Source organism: Perca fluviatilis, chromosome 23 (assembly GCF_010015445.1).
Source record: "Perca fluviatilis chromosome 23, GENO_Pfluv_1.0, whole genome shotgun sequence".
Classification (NCBI taxonomy): Eukaryota; Metazoa; Chordata; class Actinopteri; order Perciformes; family Percidae; genus Perca; species Perca fluviatilis.
Genome location: NC_053134.1, coordinates 25,555,519 through 25,574,921, shown reverse-complemented (window position 1 = coordinate 25,574,921; position 19,403 = coordinate 25,555,519). Strand labels below are relative to the sequence as shown.

At 40.4% G+C, this 19,403-nt stretch overlaps 2 protein-coding genes across 2 annotated transcripts; one reads left to right on the top strand and one right to left on the bottom strand.

The window, feature by feature from the left end:
• Window positions 1-899: 899 nt before the first annotated feature.
• On the bottom strand, window positions 900-6,383 carry cdnf (cerebral dopamine neurotrophic factor). Its single transcript, XM_039791989.1, has 4 exons — window positions 6,214-6,383; window positions 3,405-3,532; window positions 1,700-1,841; window positions 900-1,611 (listed from the first exon to the last, which is right to left on the bottom strand). Exons 1-4 carry the CDS (start codon window positions 6,284-6,286, stop codon window positions 1,439-1,441), a joined length of 516 nt encoding a protein of 171 aa, XP_039647923.1. The 5' UTR covers window positions 6,287-6,383; the 3' UTR covers window positions 900-1,438.
• A 1,108-nt stretch (window positions 6,384-7,491) lies between these two features.
• hspa14 (heat shock protein 14) lies at window positions 7,492-17,680 on the top strand. The gene is made up of 14 exons (XM_039791988.1): window positions 7,492-7,644; window positions 9,029-9,109; window positions 9,393-9,475; window positions 9,907-9,955; window positions 10,921-11,026; window positions 11,115-11,205; window positions 11,295-11,399; window positions 11,987-12,148; window positions 13,145-13,300; window positions 13,844-13,946; window positions 15,608-15,823; window positions 15,967-16,131; window positions 17,331-17,398; window positions 17,501-17,680. The coding sequence occupies exons 1-14, from the start codon at window positions 7,588-7,590 to the stop codon at window positions 17,580-17,582; spliced, it is 1,524 nt and encodes a 507-aa protein (XP_039647922.1). The 5' UTR covers window positions 7,492-7,587; the 3' UTR covers window positions 17,583-17,680.
• Window positions 17,681-19,403: the final 1,723 nt, after the last annotated feature.

The window sequence follows — 19,403 nt, the reverse complement described above, 5'->3', positions numbered from 1 at the left end:
CTTTGTGACTTTGTCTGTAAAATGTGCTATATCAAATAAAGTTATTATTATTACTATTAGGGTGGACTTGTTCTATAAATAAAATGAGCTGCTAACTTTATACAACCTGAAGCTCCACAGAACAGTTGTTAATATTCCTAAATACTTATTGAAATGGTTTTGTCTGTTGACAACATACACTAGTTACATATGATGTATATAGTAGGGCCAGGTATTAACCCTCAGGCCTGACTATAATCCAAACTATGGTCAGAAATACCCTGTATAAGTAAATCTATTTATTATTAGAGAATTTGTTACCTTTTGTAAAAAAAATAAAAAGATAGTAGATTCTGCAGAGCCCAGGGAGAACCCAGGGTGTCATAGAGAAGAAAGTCCTATATGCACACCAATATAGTAAGCTATGCTTTCAAATACAGCTAATGTGATTAGGAGATTAACAGAAAATTCATTTTCAAAAAGAATCTTTAAAATATTTTAATTGCTATAATATTAAAAATGTAATGTAATATTCCAGCATGAAGATTTGCTATTTTCTCCGTTTTATATGACTGTTAATTGAGAAAACACACACATTTCAATGATGTCACATTGGCCTCTGGATACATTTAAAGGTGCTGTAGGAAGGGTTGTGAAGATCCAGGACTTAGTCCAAAAAATTTAAACATCAACAACTTCTCAGTCCCTCCCCCCCTTTCCGCTAAAGCCCAACGGTATCCTAAGCCCCTCCCCCCACAAGGGAGAATGAATGTGTGTGCATGAGCAGTGATTGACATGCAGTTAGACACCCCCCCCTGGCCCTGATTGGTGCATCTGAACAGGGAGCTGTGGATTTTTGCAAATCCCACTACAGGCTGTAGGTGGAGCCAGAGGAGCTGGATTTCTTTTTTAAATGACCTGCTTCATGTAGTTCTACTGGAACATAGGGTCAGTTTCAGCTAATATGACAGAAAGTTAGTTTTAGAAGTCTTATCTACTGCACCTTTAATGGTCATTTTGACTATTTGATGACATTCTATAGACAAAAGCATTAATGCTGCTATCGGTGTGGCTGCTATCAGTCAGGTACACATTAGCACAAATAGATACAAGTTAAGTCACGTGGGAGCATGAGTTAGTAAATCATGCATTCAAATGATTATTTTTCCCACCATGTCGTCTGTCAGGCTGCATAATGTGGCTCAAAGGAAATGGTAGCAGCTGGATGTAAACTACATTTCAGAACTCTACTGCCAATTTGGAGAAAAATGTTTTCCCCAGGACGTACAACTACCTTCAGCTTGGAAAACACTTGTACCAGCGAACAAACCGATGTTTCTTGTGAGTGGCGGTATGGAACAGTGCAGTGTAGTGATTGCAGTGTGCATATTCTTGAAAATGGAGTGAGAGAAAATTGACTTTTTTGCAGTGGGGATGAGAAGGGGCAGAAGTTACTAGTTCAAAGTTCCGTACTGTGAGCATGCAGCGGTGCTTTCTCCTGGATGAGGCTGACAAACTCGTGTTTCTCCAGACAGCCTCGACACTCTTCACCCCACGAGGCTAGAATGTTCCTCAGCTCCAAGACTCTCAGCTTTTTCAGCCCGTCGCTGCTCAGATCCTTCGGCTGAGGCTCTGCAGACAACACACAGAAACAAGCTTTACATTGGGTCCATGCACAGACGAATGGTTAGTCTCTGTGGTGTATTTGCACACGCTTTACCATATCTGAGCTGACAGATCTGCGTGTCTCTGCTGCTGAGGCGCTGGCAGATCTTCTCAACGGGGACATGGGAGGCCAGGGGTCGAGACACTGATGCTGTGACGCGGGTCGCTGCGTCACTACTGGCTCCCAGGTAGTAACACTAACAGAACAGAAACACAGAAATCAGCCCAGTATCCTGGGAACTGTGTTCATATCGGTGAATTCTGCACTTGACATGGAGAGTCGTTAGGGTTGGGCATCGTTTGGATTTTAACAATTCTGATTCTAATTCCGGTTCTTATTGATTCTCGATTCTTTGAGGGGTGGAGTTGAAACGGGTCACATGCTTATTTCACAAATAAGAGGAAAGTTTTATTTTGATTCAGTGGTGGTTTGCAGTTTTTCCCGGGCTTTTTCCAACGTAAAATAAAGCCAGACTAGAGCGCCGCTTACTGTGCTCCACGGCTGCAACACAACAAGCAGCTGGCCGCTACGGAAACCAAAACTCGCACGTGTTAAATCTGGAACCCGTGATCAGATTTGAAACCAAACCCTCCAAAGGATTCCTGTAAAGAAACGATTCTGCTGGAATCCTAATTTTTGAAAGGATTCCGAGTAGGAATCGGTTCTCGATGCCCAATCCTAAAAGTCGTTCATTGACATTAGAGGCAATTCATTTCCACCCCTGACAGAAACACCATTTCACCGAAGCCGAGACCGCCCACCAAAGACTTGGCCAAGAGGTCCTTACCGAAGAAGGGTTGGCTGAGGAAAAATCTAAACCTATTCTTAAACGCAGTTCAAAGTAGGTATTACAGCTACGGTAGCCTTCACGCTCCAAAACGCCGGTCTCTTGCTCTTTTCAATCTCCTTTTTCTTTTTCTGGGCGAAGAAGAAGAAGACTCTTGTTCCTGAAATTTGGATTTTGAATACGTGTGTTCTTCCATGTTTCTTTCTTCAAAGTTGCCGGGGCTAGCAGCATTAGCAGCAGCTGTGAGGTTATCATGTGACAGCGAAACCCCAAAGGTGGAGCAGTATGTCCTGTATGTCCCTTACCGGCTAACGTATTTCAAGATGGAGCATGAATATGGAGCGTCTACCCCAGTTCATGCGAATGGAAATGTCAAATTTCAAGCCAATAGGAATACTTGGAATTGATGGTGGTGGTAAATATTCATGAAAAATGACAAGTTTGTGAACGGGCAACACAGATTTTGATAATGAACAACTAAACACGTTACACACTGGACCTTTAACCTTGTTTAAGTTGCCTTAACCATAGTTGAATTGCCATACCCACAATCTTTCCCAACCCTAACCATACTGATGGCCACTACAGTATGGTTACAGTTGGGAGAGATTCTGGAGTGTGCAGATATTGTAGAAAAAAATGATTTAAGAAACGTTGTCATCGAACAACACAAAAGATTGTCATGCAAGATAACCTGGGCGGTTTGTAGAATATCTGTTTGGCAATATTGGCTTTGTAGAGTGGTGTCTGTTTTAACTCTGTTGCAAAATCAAAAATGGCATTCGGAAAGGAGGACACTAGAAGGGTTGTCGGTTTAGAAAAAGAAAGGGTGGATTGAGAGCAATGGCTCTCCTGTGCCTTGGTGGTCAAAGACAGACCACAATGGACAAGTAGGTGTCCAATTGTAGAAATGCAAGTCTCTGCTAATATGGTTACATGGCAGAACGAGTTTGGGGGGGTCTGTGTTCTCACCAGCCTCGCTTCCTTCCCCTGGGCGACAGCGCAGGCCTGGATCAGCTCTTCCTCCACCAGGGAAGAAGTGAGCTCACTGTGGGCTGACGTCAGACTGCCATACAATCTGTAGAGAAAGTCCACACACACTGCACACCAGTTCATTGTTAGTGTGTGTGTGTGTGTGTGTGAGAGAGAGAGAGAGACATATTTATATCATTAATATTTTAATGAATATATTTTGTGACTTTACCAATTAACCCCATTCCTGGTACAGTGGACCATCTGTTATAGTAAAATGAGTTTGCGTTTTAATTTTTGTAGATGTATGGTGCATGTACTGTATATGATGTGTAGATTATTCTGACTCCAATGTCATGCTCCTTGGCCCACCCTCACTCCAAATTATAAATAAGACAAATAAATATAAATGAGATCAAAATGAATGTGTTGAGTATAGCCTGGTGTCTGTTTTAATATATTCAGTAACTTTTCTTGAATACAGGGATTGAATTGTGTAATTGTGTGTTGTTGTACAGCTATGTGCTTATTGGCTATAGCATGAGTAGACAGGCCTGTATCGGAGGTACTGTAGTGTGCAGGACATGGGATACAAGTGTGAAATGAATAAACTCATCCCTTTATTTATGTTTGCTGCCTTGAAATTCTCTCAAGCTATATCCTATAGGCCAGTGGTTCCCAACCTTTTTGGTCTGAGGTAGCCCCCCCCCCCCCTCAGCCCTGTTAGATCAACTCCCCTACCCCTTCATCAATTCCCAATCTGTTCCAAATGGATTACACTATTCATTAAATAATAGTGGGTATTGTTCATTTTTTTTCATACAACTGAACTGTCAATAATGTTGTTTTGGTCAGCAATCGTACTACTACTTCTTTGGAGTAAAGCTGTGTGTTACTAAGGAGCCCCCCCACCTGGGGTCAGCTGAGAAAAAAAAAACTAAACCGTGTGCACAGAATAAAAATCCGTTCCCTCGGTTTTATAAACTGTTCGCACGGATTCATAATCTGTGCCCTCTGTTTTATAAACGTGAGCAAAGTTAGATTTGAACTTCCTGGATCAATAACTCTATAGCGAAATGTTATTAAATCACAAACGCATCTTTCCTAATGTAGTAAGGTTAACAACGAGCTACAAACTTATTTTCATCAAAAGGAGCCGTCCTCCGACCTGGAGAATTAACACTGGTCTCTCCCATAGACATATATAACATGGACCAACAGATCCTGTATGGAGCTAAATCAGGGCCAAATGTTTTGTTAATTTGAAAAAAATATATATAGTTGAAAAACTAAAGCTTTAAATAGAAAATTTAAGTTTTGGTCTAAAAATAAAACCATGTATTCAAACTAAAATTAAGTGTACCAATTTTTCTTTCAGTTTGAATAAAATTTAGATTAAATTCTGGAATTATTTTGAATAACTTATTTATTAATTTGTTTTCAGTTCCACATTTTTTTTTCAGATTCAAAATTTATTATTTTTTTATGGCTTCAAATCTTTTTTTTCAGTTTCAGATCTGTTTTTCAGTTTCAGATCAGTTTTTTTCAGTTTCAGACTTTTGGCCCCAATTTTGCTTGGGGGCGTGGCTTCAACTCAGAGGGTGTGGAATTATGAGTGACAGCCTAACAAAGAAGGCAGAAGACTCCTCTGTCATGTTGCCTTCAGGAAATGGTGTTATTGTGAAAACTATGACTGAATGCTTTCTATCCACTATATACATGTGATTTTTACTTAACAAACTGATGCCAGTGACAAAGTTCCATTTAAAAAAATGTTTTGGACAACACGTGGTACCAATTACACTATAAGAGCAATAAACTGTGCCAGATTGTGCACTTCAGCAGGGACAATGACTTCTCCCACTTCCACGTACGACTTTGAATGTAGCACCACAGTATTCACTGGCAGTCAAGCACTTGTCTTACTGCCGGCTGCTCATAGAGACCAATGTTATTTCTCCACATGGGCGATTTGAGACCCTTTTTTTGGGGGGGCGGGGAGGAGGCTCAAGCCCCCCTAAATTTCATCTCCGCCCCCCTAAAAAATATAATAATAAAAACATTCTCATTAGGGGCTGAGCCCCCCTAAAGGTCTGATCCTAGAATCACCCCTGTTTCTCCAGGTCGGAGGACGGCTTGTTTTGATGAAAATGAGTTTGTAGCTCGTTGTTTACCTTACTACGCTAGGAAAGATGGGTCGTTTGTGATTTAATAACATTTCACTATAGATTAATTGATCTCGGAAGTTCGAATCTGTGAATATCTTTCTAACTTTGCTCACGTTTATAAAACAGAGGGCACAGATTATCTATGTGCCCTATTTATTTCTACCGTTTAGCTCATGTTTTCATTACTTTTTGCTACTAGTTTAAAATGCCTGTGTTCATGTGTTACAGCTGTTATATTCCTTTAATCAAATCACAATTTCTAGTTTTTTTTCAAATTAGATGAGCTGCTCCACAACATTCTACATGTAAGTAGCCTACCCCCTGGCATTAGCAGAAATACCCCCTGGGCTACAAATACCCCTGGTTGGGAATCACTGCTATAGACTATAGTGATGTCATTTTAGATTAATTTCCACAATATAACTCATATACTACTATATTCTGACTCAAGTCGTTGTAAAATGATTTAACAACAACTCTTTCGTACACACATGCAGGGCAGATTAGGGTTGGAGAACTGTGGCCACCCACAGGCATGCAGAGCTGACAAACCTGTTGCTGCTATCAGCACATTGTAGTGTTGGTAACATATAGGGTTAGCAGAGCACTGTACGACTTTTGCTCACACCATGCTGTCTAACCTTCACAGTTGCCTGCCGCAGAAAAGGTAAACCCTCTGACCAGCAGCAGAATGGCGAGGGACAACACCGACATGACAGCGTTTGGCGTTATTATTAGCTACATGGTGTCCCAGCCGCGTATGTATTTACCAATCCTACTATGGCCACGCCAAGACCCGCCCTTCAATAGCATTCACACTCTACTATTGGCCAGGCGTCCATGCTTACGCAAGGTAAGGTAACCCAACCAGCAGTCCGTCAGTTTTTTTTTTGTTCTTTTTTTATTATTTGCATACTTTGCAAATATGTTATACAGTTTTTGAACAAATCGGCATCGTACTTACAAAAAATATCAAAAAGATATTAATTTCCATCCAAAGAACATTACAACCTTACTTAATGATAAAAAAAAAACTCAAGAAGAAAGGCACTTCAATACACAAAGAGAAAAAAATAGGTTAAAAAAAGAAAACAATACAAAATACAGAAAATACAATACAAAGATAAGGTGAAATGGAATGTAAGCTATATAATCACATTTCCTTGAAAAAATCAAAGCAGTACATCAGCTATATAAATACTTTTCTTATTAATAATAATTTGGATAGACTCAAAAAAAATTCCGAAATTCAATTCTGAAGTGAGTAAAAGCTGGCCGAGATTTAGAAAATTTCTGTTTATGGATATGTAATTTCCCTTGTAGAATTACTAGGTTGACAATCCTATATGTATTGTTTTGCCAGCAGTCCTTCAGTCGAGCTCCTTCAGCACAGAGATTGACGTCATCACGTCTTAAATTTGAATTAACAGGTAAAAAAAAATGATTTACAGATTATACCAACAGTAAATTAAGATTAACCTCCACCAGCTATAACATTATGATGCAATTCAGACATTAAGTGCAAACGGACTAACAAAATATAATATAAATATATATAATGTAGGCCTAACACACAGGAGCCATCTTTAAGCAATCCTTTTGACACCTCAAGAACATTAACCTGTAAATACTCCTGTGCTTGAAGTGCAGGCATTTTACTTGTAATAGAGTCATTTTTACATTGTGGTATTAGTTTCGCCTATATAAAAGGTCTGAATTTTCTATTTAGAAAATGTGTTTCTGGGTTTAAAATTCTTATTTAAAAATAAAAATAATTACCATGATTTTATTTATACATATTGCATTTCATTTAAATTTAATTGTGTTATTGTAGCATATGTTATCAAATAATCATGTTATTCCGAGTTCCGTAGGTTCATAGATACCCTTATTCTGAAAAGGTTCTACCGGAAGTTGTTCCTGGGAGCGGAAACGAGCGGAACACGAGTAGGCGAACCCTGTCTACGGGCGAACCGCATGCGCGTGGGGCAGCCCTTCCATTGAGAACTTCCAGCATGGCTGCCATTGGAGTGCACTTCGGATATACTTGCGCTTGTGCTGCGATATTTAAGGTGAATAACGCTCCGTTTTATCCATCGGCCTTTTCTTACGGTGTTCTTTTCCTTCTGGTTCACAAGATAGTGGCGTAACTAATGTCAACTCCAAAGTCCCACTGACATAACGCTAGTTGTTAAGATGCTAATACACTAACGTTACTACATATGAGATGAATCAAGTCCTTTCATATATGATAGTTCTAACTTCTAACATTTCTTTATACAGTCTGTGGTTCTAACGATATAGCTAGCTAGGCTATAGCTTACCTTTAGTGTTTTTCTAACAGTTTGGGGGATCTGTTGTGCTGTAGACTAGCATGGACAACATAACGTTGTTTGGAACCCCAGATGCTGAAGAACCTCAGCTTACCCTACAGTCCAGCCACCATGCACTTCAAGGCAGCCTGGAACCGGAATCTCATACTTCTGCTGGGGTCAGCCCTATGTTCCCACATTTCTAAGATTTTTTCTTAAAATTAGGCCCTATGTTAGGGTTAGGGTTACATTCCATCTGTAGTCCAATGCTACTGGATAATAGGTTGGGTGTAATTGGCTACCAAATTGGGAGAAAGGGGGATAACATCTGACACAAATTTATGAAAAAGGAAATTTCTTTTGGAAAAAAATCTTTGAAGTGTGGGAACATAGGGGCTGTGGGAACATAGGCAAGCTCCCCTTCTGGTCATCCCAAAGCCCATGTCCATAACTTAGGGCTGGACTGGTAATGAGATAGCTTTGTCTTTAGGCTCAGCTCTTTCCTCCATGGCAGTCCACATTACAGCTGAGTCTGACACAACAGCAGTTCTCCTGCTGATCTCATGCTCCATCTTATTCTACTCATGACCCTGAGATACTTGATCTCCTTCACTTGGGGCAGGAAGGATCAACCCACTTTTTTTTTTTTTACACGGCAGAGTACCATGGCCTCAGACTTGGAGGGGCTGATTGCCATCCCTGCCATCGCACATATGTCCACGAACCCAGCATTGGAAGTTGCTTAAATTCCTCTCACTTGGTTTAAACAAGGCCCAAATGGCTCATAGTCACTGCCCCTTGGCCCAGCAGTATCCACACAAGATACCCAGAGGGACGCTGTCAGAAACCTTTAAGTCCACAAAACACATGGAGACTGGCTGGGCAAAAGATGATCTTTATGTATATCGACTATGGTCATGAAGGCTGGGTCATGACCGAAAAAACAAGGTCCCGGCCGAAATTAGTTTTTTTCAGGACGGTGGCTGGCGTCAGGGAAGACCCAGGACTAGGTGGAGATATCATAGGAACATCTCACATCCCTTATTTGATTTGTGTGTGTTGTTTGTGTGTGTGTGTGTGTGTGTGTGTGTGTGTGTGTGTGTGTGTGTGTGTGTGTGTGTGTGTGTGTGTGTGTGTGTGTTAGGATGGGCGGGCTGATGTGGTGGCTAACGATGCAGGAGACAGAGTGACTCCAGCTGTTGTGGGCTACAGAGACACTGAGCAGGTACAGCATATACTTCACTTCTCTTCACCTCAGTTATCATACTTTTTATAGTTTTTAGGTAATCAAAGTGTTGTGCTCTTTTTAGACCTTGTCTGATTTATTTATTTTTTTATATTGTTGTGTATTGCGTGGAACGTTATATCCCATATCCCCAGAGTCGAATTCCACCACCTACACATCGTTTGTCTTCCGTTAAACCAAATGATTCCATTACTGATCGTGATTGTGATTGGGCTGTAAAGCCTGTCTGCTTATTGCTTGGTTTGATCTCTGTCTTATGCAGATTGTAGGTATCGCAGCAAAGCAAGGACGGGTCCGCAACGCAGCCAACACGGTTGTTAAAGTGAAACAAGTGCTGGGCAGAAGGTGACATTTTATACTTTTTCACTTTATACTGTCTTGTTTGCACATCTTAAAGCCACTGGTGACACAGCCATCATAATAGCTCGACTCACTTGTTAAATATTCCAATCTAAATAATATGTCAGCAGGCAGAACAATGGTGTTGAATATTATTATCCCACTGAAGCTGGAGCTCTTCATCTGTCTGGAAAGCCTTTTATGTAACGAGTTGTATTAGTTCGGTAAATTCACCGTGGTTACCAACAATGAAGCCACTTAATGACTGTCTCATTAAATGTCATTTCTGAGAACATTTGTGCTTTCACAGAATAATTAGTTGTCTGACTTTTGACTTTAATGCTTGATGAGGCAGTTATTCGTGATATATAAAGGACCTGAGTTGCCTAAAGTGACAGACTAATAGATTTTCTCTTCTTCTGTCTCTGAATGCACAGCTTTGACGATCCAGAGACACAAGCTCACAAAACGGAGACCAAGTGTCAGGTGAGTTTGTTGACTGGTCCACTCTGTGTCTTGTCTTGTTAGCATGACATGTCTGCATTGATCAGAATCAGTTTTATTATTATTATTATTATTATTATATACTTACATACACAAGGAATTTGACTTTGGTAGGTGTTAACTCTCTATCCATTCAACAAATAGACACGTAGTAGTAGGGCTGTGCAATTAATCGAAATTTAATCGTGATTATGATTTTGGCTCCCAATGATCACAAAACAGAATAATCAAGAAAAACAATTATTTAGCTGATTACGTTTTGCAAGTTTAAACTCTTATTTTCTCTTGAGTTCTGAATGAAAAAATGAACACCGTTGTATGTGTTTTTTTTGTGTATTTATTTAACTTTTTCCACTGCTTTTTTAAGTTCAATAATTGCAACATCTTTCCAGGAGTCAACAAGTAATCGTGTTAAATTATCGTGATTTCAATATTGACCGAAATAATCGTGATTATATTTTTTTCCATAATTGAGCAGCCCTACGTAGTAGTAAAATTTCGTAGACAAATAGTAATATAGACACCTACTGTACAATAGAGACAACAATATACATATAGGCACATATCAACATGATATACAAAAATACAAATATACAAATGAGGCATAATATCAAGACAAGTACACATGAAGTGGGATGTAAAGTGCAAAACGTAATAGTACAAAGTAGTGTGCAAGATGCATATTGGAATGATAAGAATGTAATGTGTAGAGAAGTGGGTGAGTGGCCAAAGTGGGGTGACCCCACTTATCAGTGTTCAGTAGAGTGATGACAGTGGGAAAGCTTGCTTTACAACATAGATCTGTTTTCCTGCGTTCACGTTGATTTCTCTGACGCTGTTCGTTAGAATCGATGCTGGCGTGTCAGTTTCGTCTCGTATCTGTAGTCCTGAAAACACTCGCTGAGCCCACATTGACTGACTGACTGATCGTACTGTGCTGTGTTCAGGTGGTCAACAGACAACAGAAGCCTTATTATGAGATCACAGCAGGAGAACACCCACAATATATTGCTCCAGAGGATGTTGCAAAACTCATCTTCCACAAAATGAAAGGTAGTTTGTGACACACACACACACACACACACACCGAGATACATGCTTCGTAGAACAGTAGGTTAATGGATCATTCCCATTTCCACAGAAACGGCTCAGTCGGCTCTTGGCTCTGATGTCACCGAGGCGGTCATCACTGTCCCTTTTGAGTTTGCACAGGCTCAGAAGCGTGCTCTGAGGTAGGCCACAGTACTACCCCACTACAACTGTAATGTCTTGTGGTCAGATCGTGAAACCTTTTTAAAAACGGACCGTTTGCTTTGTGCAGGGAGGCAGCTGAAGCTGCAGGCTTCCACGTCCTGAGGCTGATCCACGAGCCTGCCGCTGCTCTGTTGGCCTACAACATCGGACAGGACTGTCCTTCTGGAAAGAGGTACGCTGCTGCTGAAAAGGAAGAGCGCTGTGTTCCTAGCACATGTTGCATGTTATTAGAGTTGGTTAACCCCGGTGTTGTCCTTCTGCCCACTGTGCAACTTTATGTTTTTGTCACTTTTTTCGTCGTTTTTGTTACCTTTTTCCAATTTTCTTTTCCTCCCTTTTCCCGATGTTTTTGTCACTTTTCTTCTGCGCTTTTTTGACATTTTAGTTTGTTTTTTTTTCTCCAACATTTTTTAAGCTTTTTCCGTCATTTTAGTCACTTTTTTCAACGTTCTTTTATCAATTCTTTTTTCAAATGCTATAAAATTGACTAAAACACCCAAATTCAAAGAAAGTAGTGAACTGATCATTGATTTGTACTTGTTAAGAGCGTCGTATGGAACCATCCACATTATTTTTTGGGACATTTTGGTTGATAGAAGCCCAAATTTCTGATATAGAAACTTTTAGAAAATGGGTCAGATTTGACCTGAGGGTTAATTGACTCATTAAGACATAAAAGTGTGTCCATTCTATGCAAATTATTATTATTATTATTATTATTATTTTTTTCCCTCATATTGACCTGTACTGTGTTGACAGCCATGTCCTGGTGTATAAGCTGGGAGGGACGTCCCTGAGTGTGACCGTGCTGCAGGTCAACGGAGGAATGTTCCGGGTCCTCAACACCCACACTGACCACAGCATCGGCGGAGAGAGATTCACCGAGGCGTTGGCCCAGCACCTCGCCGCCGAGTTCAAACGGTAGCTACTGAGTTTTCTGCTGCTCGCTCAGAAATTACAGATATACATCGCAGCACGGTGAACTTTGTACTGCGACTTGTCCTCTGCAAAAGCATAAATATACTTGGTTGTTTATTAAGTACAGCTGGGTAACACCAATGCAGTTTAAAGCAACAGTCCTGTAGGTTCTAAGGGCTCCTGCACACTGGCTATGTGGCGTGAGCGTGGCGTTTCTGTTGCGTGGCGGCTGCGTGGCGTTTTCTGTCTTTACACACCAGAAACGTGTCTGACGCGGCGCTGCTGCTGCTAGCCTCGTCTGTACCCATGCATGTTTCCCATCGATAAAATGAAATAATAGTGTGTTCTTCAACTTTATTTTGTCAATACTTTTGTGTTTGTACGTTTGTTTGCACATATTTCGATATATATATGTATTTTTATATTTCAATTCCCTTTCCTGAGATAATAAAGTCCATGTTATTGTTTTATCACAATCCAATTGAAATACAATTTTTAAAAAGAAGTTTATAGCTGCATTTATGTCAAAACCTCGAGACTTTCAAACATTAAAATGTCATTTATTAGATATATTTGTGTCAAAACGACATATAAACATCTTTTTGTATTCTATTATGCCTGGAAACGCTTCTAACACGCTTGCGTGTCGGGTGAAAAATAGGCATCGGTTCTATTGCTAGCATGCGCGCGTTTTCGGCGACTGAGACGTGCGTGTCACGCAGGCAGTGTGCACGATCTCTAACCCATTAACATGGGAGCCGAAAATGAGAACGAACACGCCTCCAAAGCGGACCCGCTCACGCCACGCAGCCGGCGTGCAGGAGCCCTAATGTTTGTGTTGAAACTGTTTTGGAGAGGTGCCGATTCGACCGTACGGTCTGAACTCTTGTATCCTGATTAACAAACGCACCTCTGCACCTCTCCAACGTGTTCCACGGCTTGTTTGGGTTAGACTCGGCCAGCCGTCCTCATGTCATTTGTGTGTGTTTTTCTGCGCAGCACCTATAAGCACGACGTGAGCACCAACGCCCGGGCGATGATGAAGCTGATGAACGGCGCGGACATGGCCAAACACTCTCTGTCCTCGCTGGAGTCGGCCAACTGCTTCGTTGACTCGCTGCACGACGGCATGGACTTTGACTGCAATATCTCGAGGTACGCTCTAAAGCTGACACTCTGTCGACACGACACCACGCACGTGACTATTATATTCCAGCTTTACGTAGGCATTAGTGCACGTATAGAACCAATAGATAATCTCGATACATACGAGCTGTGATGATGCAACACAATGCCTAATGGTGTGCGCGCACCAAATGTGAAGCGAGCGTTTTGCGTGGCACGATTGCACATAAAGTCACCGCGAATAGACGCCATATTTAGCATTTTCAGTCAGACGCGAAAGTCGCGAAAGCCTATCAGGCTTGACATTCTCCTGCATAGCATAGCCCACAGGTCATTTTATGTCATTTCAACATTTGTGTACTGGCATTGAATTATATTGTACCTGAGTTGGATACTCACAAAAACGGCCACGTAAAGTGATCCCGACCGGTGCTGGGTAACGCGCCCCGTGCAGATTTAGTGGAAGCATTTATTGTCGGTATATTGATATGCAGAAATATGTTTTTATGCTAATGGGATTTGTGGATAAGTAGTTGTTACAGACATGACAACCTCAGTGTGTTGTTTTCTCAGAGCTCGATTTGAGCTGCTGTGCTCCGCACTCTTCAACAAGAGCATCCAGCCAATCAGACCCCTGCTGGAGAAGGCGGGACTCTCCACCAGCGACATTAACCAGGTATTGTGTGTGTGTGTGTGTGTGTGTGTGTGTGTGTGTTGTGTTTTTGGGGTGTTGTGCTTTCTATGATGGCACCACCCAGTGCTGATGATGATAATAATAATAATAATAATAATAAAATAACAAAAACAACCCTCATAACGAATAAATATAAATAAAAAGTAAGGAAATATATCTATGTATAAGCATATACACCTACATCTGCACCCCTATACACTTCTAATCATACATCTATAAATATATACGTATACACATACAATATATGCATACACTCCCAAACTTTTACCTAAGAAATATAGGAGTTGATTTGTGTGTATAAGAAATTTAAAAAATTGCTGTTTTGAGTTAAAAAACAACAACCTGGGTAACAGAGTTGACGTCTCAATCGCGTTTTTTTTCTTCTTCTTTTTTTTATACGGTCTATGTGATCGCCCCACACACAAACATGCAAGAACACTTCACTGTCCCGTTTAATTGTAGGAATTCTGCTTTGTGCTGCTCTGCAGGGTTTGGTAAAATTGTAGGCCTACTAGAGCAGCTTTAATACACATATTTGTCTTTCCATTTTCTTTATTACTATCCAATATTAGGGCTACATATGGTTTTACATTAGTCACTTTTTTTTGATAAAAAAAGTTTTTAGGCTATGGCCTACTAAGGTTTAATCATTTAATCTGCTTAAAAAAATTGTTAGGCTAGTACCCATTTTTCCCAATATGTCTGCACATCCGTTTACTGCAGCACAACAACAGTTACTATGGTCAAATGACATTGAACTGGAATCGTCTCCCGGTTTTCTCTAATAGTTAAGGACATCAGATAGGCCTATTTTGATAATATTTGGCGCCAAACTCAAATTGCCCCTGGTTTTCATTTGAGAAATGGTCACCTTATTATATAGGCTACTGTCCGTGCATGCGCTTAAACCCTCTGAGACTGAGCTTGTCATATACAATAACAAAATGCGCAGTTTATTGATGATTTAATAACATCGGTAAACGCTGGCTCCGTACCGTCGTCGTCCTCTGTGAGCTAACGGCTGTGGCTTTCCGACGCTGTCCTGTTCCGGGGGAGGTCGTAGCCCGTACAAAATACTTTCCATCCAGTCTGGAACTTGTGCTTCTTCTCAGGGACTTGGGTACAATAAATCCATACTCCTAGATCAAGTATTGATAGTCTTGTTGTCCATATTTCATCCATTATCGTCCATCCATTAACGTTTACGGTCGTTAGCTTTGTCGCTAAAAGCAAATAAACAAGCGTATTAGCATTCCCGCGAGAGTCTAACCAACTCGGAGGCTTGATTACGTCCATGTGAGGCGGGTCAATGCGTATACTTTACTACCCATCAAATACAGTCGGAAAACGCATAGGTGACTGACCCAAATACCCTCTGGCTCATTTTCCACAGGAACTGCTTTGTTTAAGGTCATTACGAAGTGAAAGCTGCAAGGGCTACAGCCCCTAAAGCCCCCCCCCACTTCCAGCATTGTTGTATGATGGTCCATTCTGTGAAATGACACAGCTGCAATTATAGTTGTAATTATGAGGATGAGAGTGACCTTTTATTGCGACAGTGAATTGATGTGAATGTGAGTTCAAAGGCCTTGGAACGGTCGGTAATAAATGCGATGTTGTTCACGCCATGGGTGTGTTTTTAGGTGGTCCTCTGCGGCGGCTCGGCCAGGATCCCTCGCCTCCAGCAGATGATCCGCGAGATGTTTTTCGACGTGGAGCTCCTCAGCTCGGCGCCTCCCGACGAGGTCATTGCCGTGGGAGCGGCGCTGGAAGCAGGCCTGCTGGTTGGCAAAGATGGCCTCGCCCCCGAGGAAGAGTCTGTCACGGTGGATGTATCCGCCACGGACATACTAGTGAAGGTATACTGGTCACTTCAAACCCACGCGATATGATAGGGGAATATGAATCTGTTTGGCATGTGCTTGAGTGATTAGTGGATCTTACTCTAACAGATGTAATCTCATCTTTTCCTGTCTGGCTTGGTGGGGTGTGAACGTTGCAGGAGGTGAATGAATCCGGAGCTGAGGTGTTCACCGTTCTCCTTCCGTCGGGCACGCCCCTCCCTGCCCGCAGACATCACGTCCTGAGTGGAGGGGGGGAACTCTCCTCGTTCTGTCTGGAGATTTACCAGAGATCCCTCGCCGAGCAGCCCGAAAAGCTAGCCAAGGTATAGAAAGACACTGACACGGATCAAATGTCCACCCACGTACACATTGTCATTTTTAAGGAGTGCCTAGTACCACCTTCAAGTTCTCTGGTTAACTCGCGGATTATGTCAACTATGCAAGGCTTTACAAAAAATATGGTGACACTTTACTTGACGGTATCTACTTAAGAGTGACCTGAAACTGTCATGAACACATGAACTCTTAACCCTAACCATAACCTGTCATGACAAAAACCGAACACTTACTAAAAGAAGCATTATGTCATAAACGTTTATGACTTGTTTATAATGTTTATGACACGCTCATGACCGTGTCATGTCACTCTTATGTAGATACCTTCAAGTAAAGTGTAACCGAAAATAAGTAGTCAGCCAGTTGGAAGCAGCAGGGGCCCCTGGAGAAACATTTGGGCTGTGAAAGCCCAAATTTGGTGGCCTCTGGCACATTCTAATGCCAATATCCCATCATATATAGACTGATCTTAATCATTGCATATTTGAATGAGTTTGCCTACTGTATTGTAAATATGTGGTGAATTATTTTAAAGGAGAATGAGGGCTTCTTGTGTGATAGCCCAGCCAGACTGAAAATGGTTATTAATATTTCAAACCACAGCTATTCATGACTGATCAGAACTTTTGTGTTTCCAATGAAGTTGGGACGTTGTGTAAAACGTCAATAAAAACATAATACAATGATTTGCAAATCCTTTTCAATTGAACACGGTTAGATACAAGACAAGATATTTCATGTTCAAACTGATCAACTTTATTGTTTTTTTTGCAAAACATTCACTCATCTTGAATTTGATGCCATTCTTGCTTGATTGAATTCCACCTACAAAGCTTCAGCAATTCGTGTCCTCAGTTCCCAAATGCTTATTGAGTGATGTAACACAGTGGTAAATTTTTTTGGAACGTGCAGGCATCAAATTCAAAATGAGTGAATATTTTTGCAAAAAAAAAAAACATTAAAGTTGATCAGTTTGAACATTAAATATCTTGTCTTTGTAGTGTATTCAATTGAATATAGGTTGGAAAAAAAAAAAGTATTTTCACATCATTGTGTTCTGTTTTTTATTTACGTTTTACACAATGTCCCAACTTCATCGGAATTGAACAAATGTAAAAATGAGTATTCATCCATTATTATTAATAACACAATGAACCATGTGTCTGCTTGTGTGTATAATGTATAGATTGTCTTAAGAAACCTGCAGCCCAGAGAGGAGAACCACGACATCGATACTGTGGTTACCATGAAAAGGTATATATATATATATATATATATATATCCCCGTCCAGGATCAGAATATAAATCAGTCACTTGATGGGATTGTTTTTATATCATTATTTGCGTATGTTGCAGGGACGGCTCCGTTCACGTGTCCTGTGGAGAGCAGAACAGTGGAAGGCCAGAGGTCGTTACTATAGCAGCTGCCGCATCGTGAAGCCGCTGGTCTGCCGTCTAAACCACACGCCAGAACACACACCGTCAGTGCAATGTTCCGTTTTGTTTCACTCAATAAACCTAATCAAACCCAAACTATATATGCTCAGATTTATTACCTTCTGGATTTTTATGCAATTGTGGAATAATGCAGAATTGACAGTTTATTTTGATGAGGACAGTGCACATTAATCAACATTTCTGTAAATGCGCAAGTGTTAGCTAGTCGGCTAATTTTCAACTGTAGTCCTAGTTACATGCACGCCTTTCCACACCCAAAGGTCCAGAATGTCCTAGATTCGAAGCCGGAACCTTCTTGCTGTGAGGCAGAAGTACTAACCACTGAGCCACCGTGCTGCGGAACTGTTCCTTTAGCTGCAGCTGGCATTATGCGCACACTGCACACACCCCTCAAACATAACAAACTAACATAAAATCTTACGTGAGAATAAATGTCCATTGTAAGCAACCAGTAAGTCTTTCAATGAGCTTCATGGTTATGAGTTTGATCAGTCATGATTAGAGCCCGACCGATATTAGCATTTTCCAAAACGCTATCGGCATTTATAATGAATATTTAAAAAATAAAATGTGTTGGCGTTGAATAGTTTGTCCACCAGAGGGCGCTCTACATGTGACGCCACCCATTGATTTGTGGAGATCAGCTACGAGTCGTCGAGTTTGCGTTAACGGGCGCAGCCGTCCTGGTTGTGGATGTGACTATTTTAGACGAGAGGGAGGAGCTGCTTACACTCTACGTTATGTTACACACTTTCACTGGCAATCACATCATAGTCACACCCTAAAACCTCCCCCCGCTTTATCGCCGATTTTAAAATCAACGAGAGCATAACTCAAAAAATTAACATCATTCTGTGTTGCAGAAGACTTGAAACTAGCGATTGAGACCATAAACTCATTATGATGATGTTTACTGAGGTAATAAATCGGTAATACTTTATAATAACCATCATTAATAGATGGTAAATTGATAGTTAATTCATCTTTAGTTAATTGTCATTTAACTGTTAGCAATCAGACATTTTACAGTTAACAAACAAGTTATAATTAATGTTTACTAATTATTCGTAGTGCAGAATGTAGTGCTGTTAATTAACAGATTATTGTTACACACATTATATCCCTCATATACTATATTAGGTATCTGGTAATAATTAAAACATTTTTGTAAACCTTTAAGAAACCATTTTTAAAACCTCTATAAACATTACATAGATATATGGACCAGATATTCACTTAACACTTTGTTAAGGGTTATTAGTTGCTTTGTAAACCGTCTAGAAACAGTGTCTGGATGCTTATTATAAAGTTGCAACAGATGACTATAATACCTTGTTAGTTACCTAATACCTAATAGTTAAAAAATACTTTGTAAACCATCTATAAATATTGTCTGGATGGCTATTGTAAAGTTGCGACTGATATTTTTCATAGTTATTGGTTACTATGTATATACACACAGACACACACACACACATATCAGGGCTCCAGACTAACTTTTTGCTAACTTTAGGTGCACCCAAATTTTTCCTTGCGTCGCCGTTAACGCTGAATGGCGATACACGATATATAGCTCTGTATTTTTTTACAAAGTGGGCTAAATGTTCAGTTTTAAGTCAAAGCCAATTTTCACAAGCTCTTTTATTAAAACAGATTGTGATTCAAATAAAATGCAAAGACAGGGTTTCCTTTACCAGTTTGAAAATATACAGCTTCAACACATGTTAATGAAAGTTATCTGAAATAAATAGCCTAGGATATATTAAAACATTTTTTTATTTTATTTTTTTATTGAAATTTT

Coding starts and splice junctions, on each gene's coding strand:
- cdnf (XM_039791989.1), bottom strand. CDS start 6,286: ATGTCGGTGTTGTCCCTCGCCATTCTGCTGCTGGTCAGAGGGTTTACC. Junction 3,533..6,213: donor TGCGGCAGGCAACTGTGAAG/GTTAGACAGCAT, acceptor ACTGGTGTGCAG/TGTGTGTGGACTTTCTCTAC. Junction 1,842..3,404: donor AGGGGAAGGAAGCGAGGCTG/GTGAGAACACAG, acceptor CTGTTCTGTTAG/TGTTACTACCTGGGAGCCAG.
- hspa14 (XM_039791988.1), top strand. CDS start 7,588: ATGGCTGCCATTGGAGTGCACTTCGGATATACTTGCGCTTGTGCTGCG. Junction 12,149..13,144: donor CTCGCCGCCGAGTTCAAACG/GTAGCTACTGAG, acceptor TTTTCTGCGCAG/CACCTATAAGCACGACGTGA. Junction 17,399..17,500: donor ACTGTGGTTACCATGAAAAG/GTATATATATAT, acceptor CGTATGTTGCAG/GGACGGCTCCGTTCACGTGT.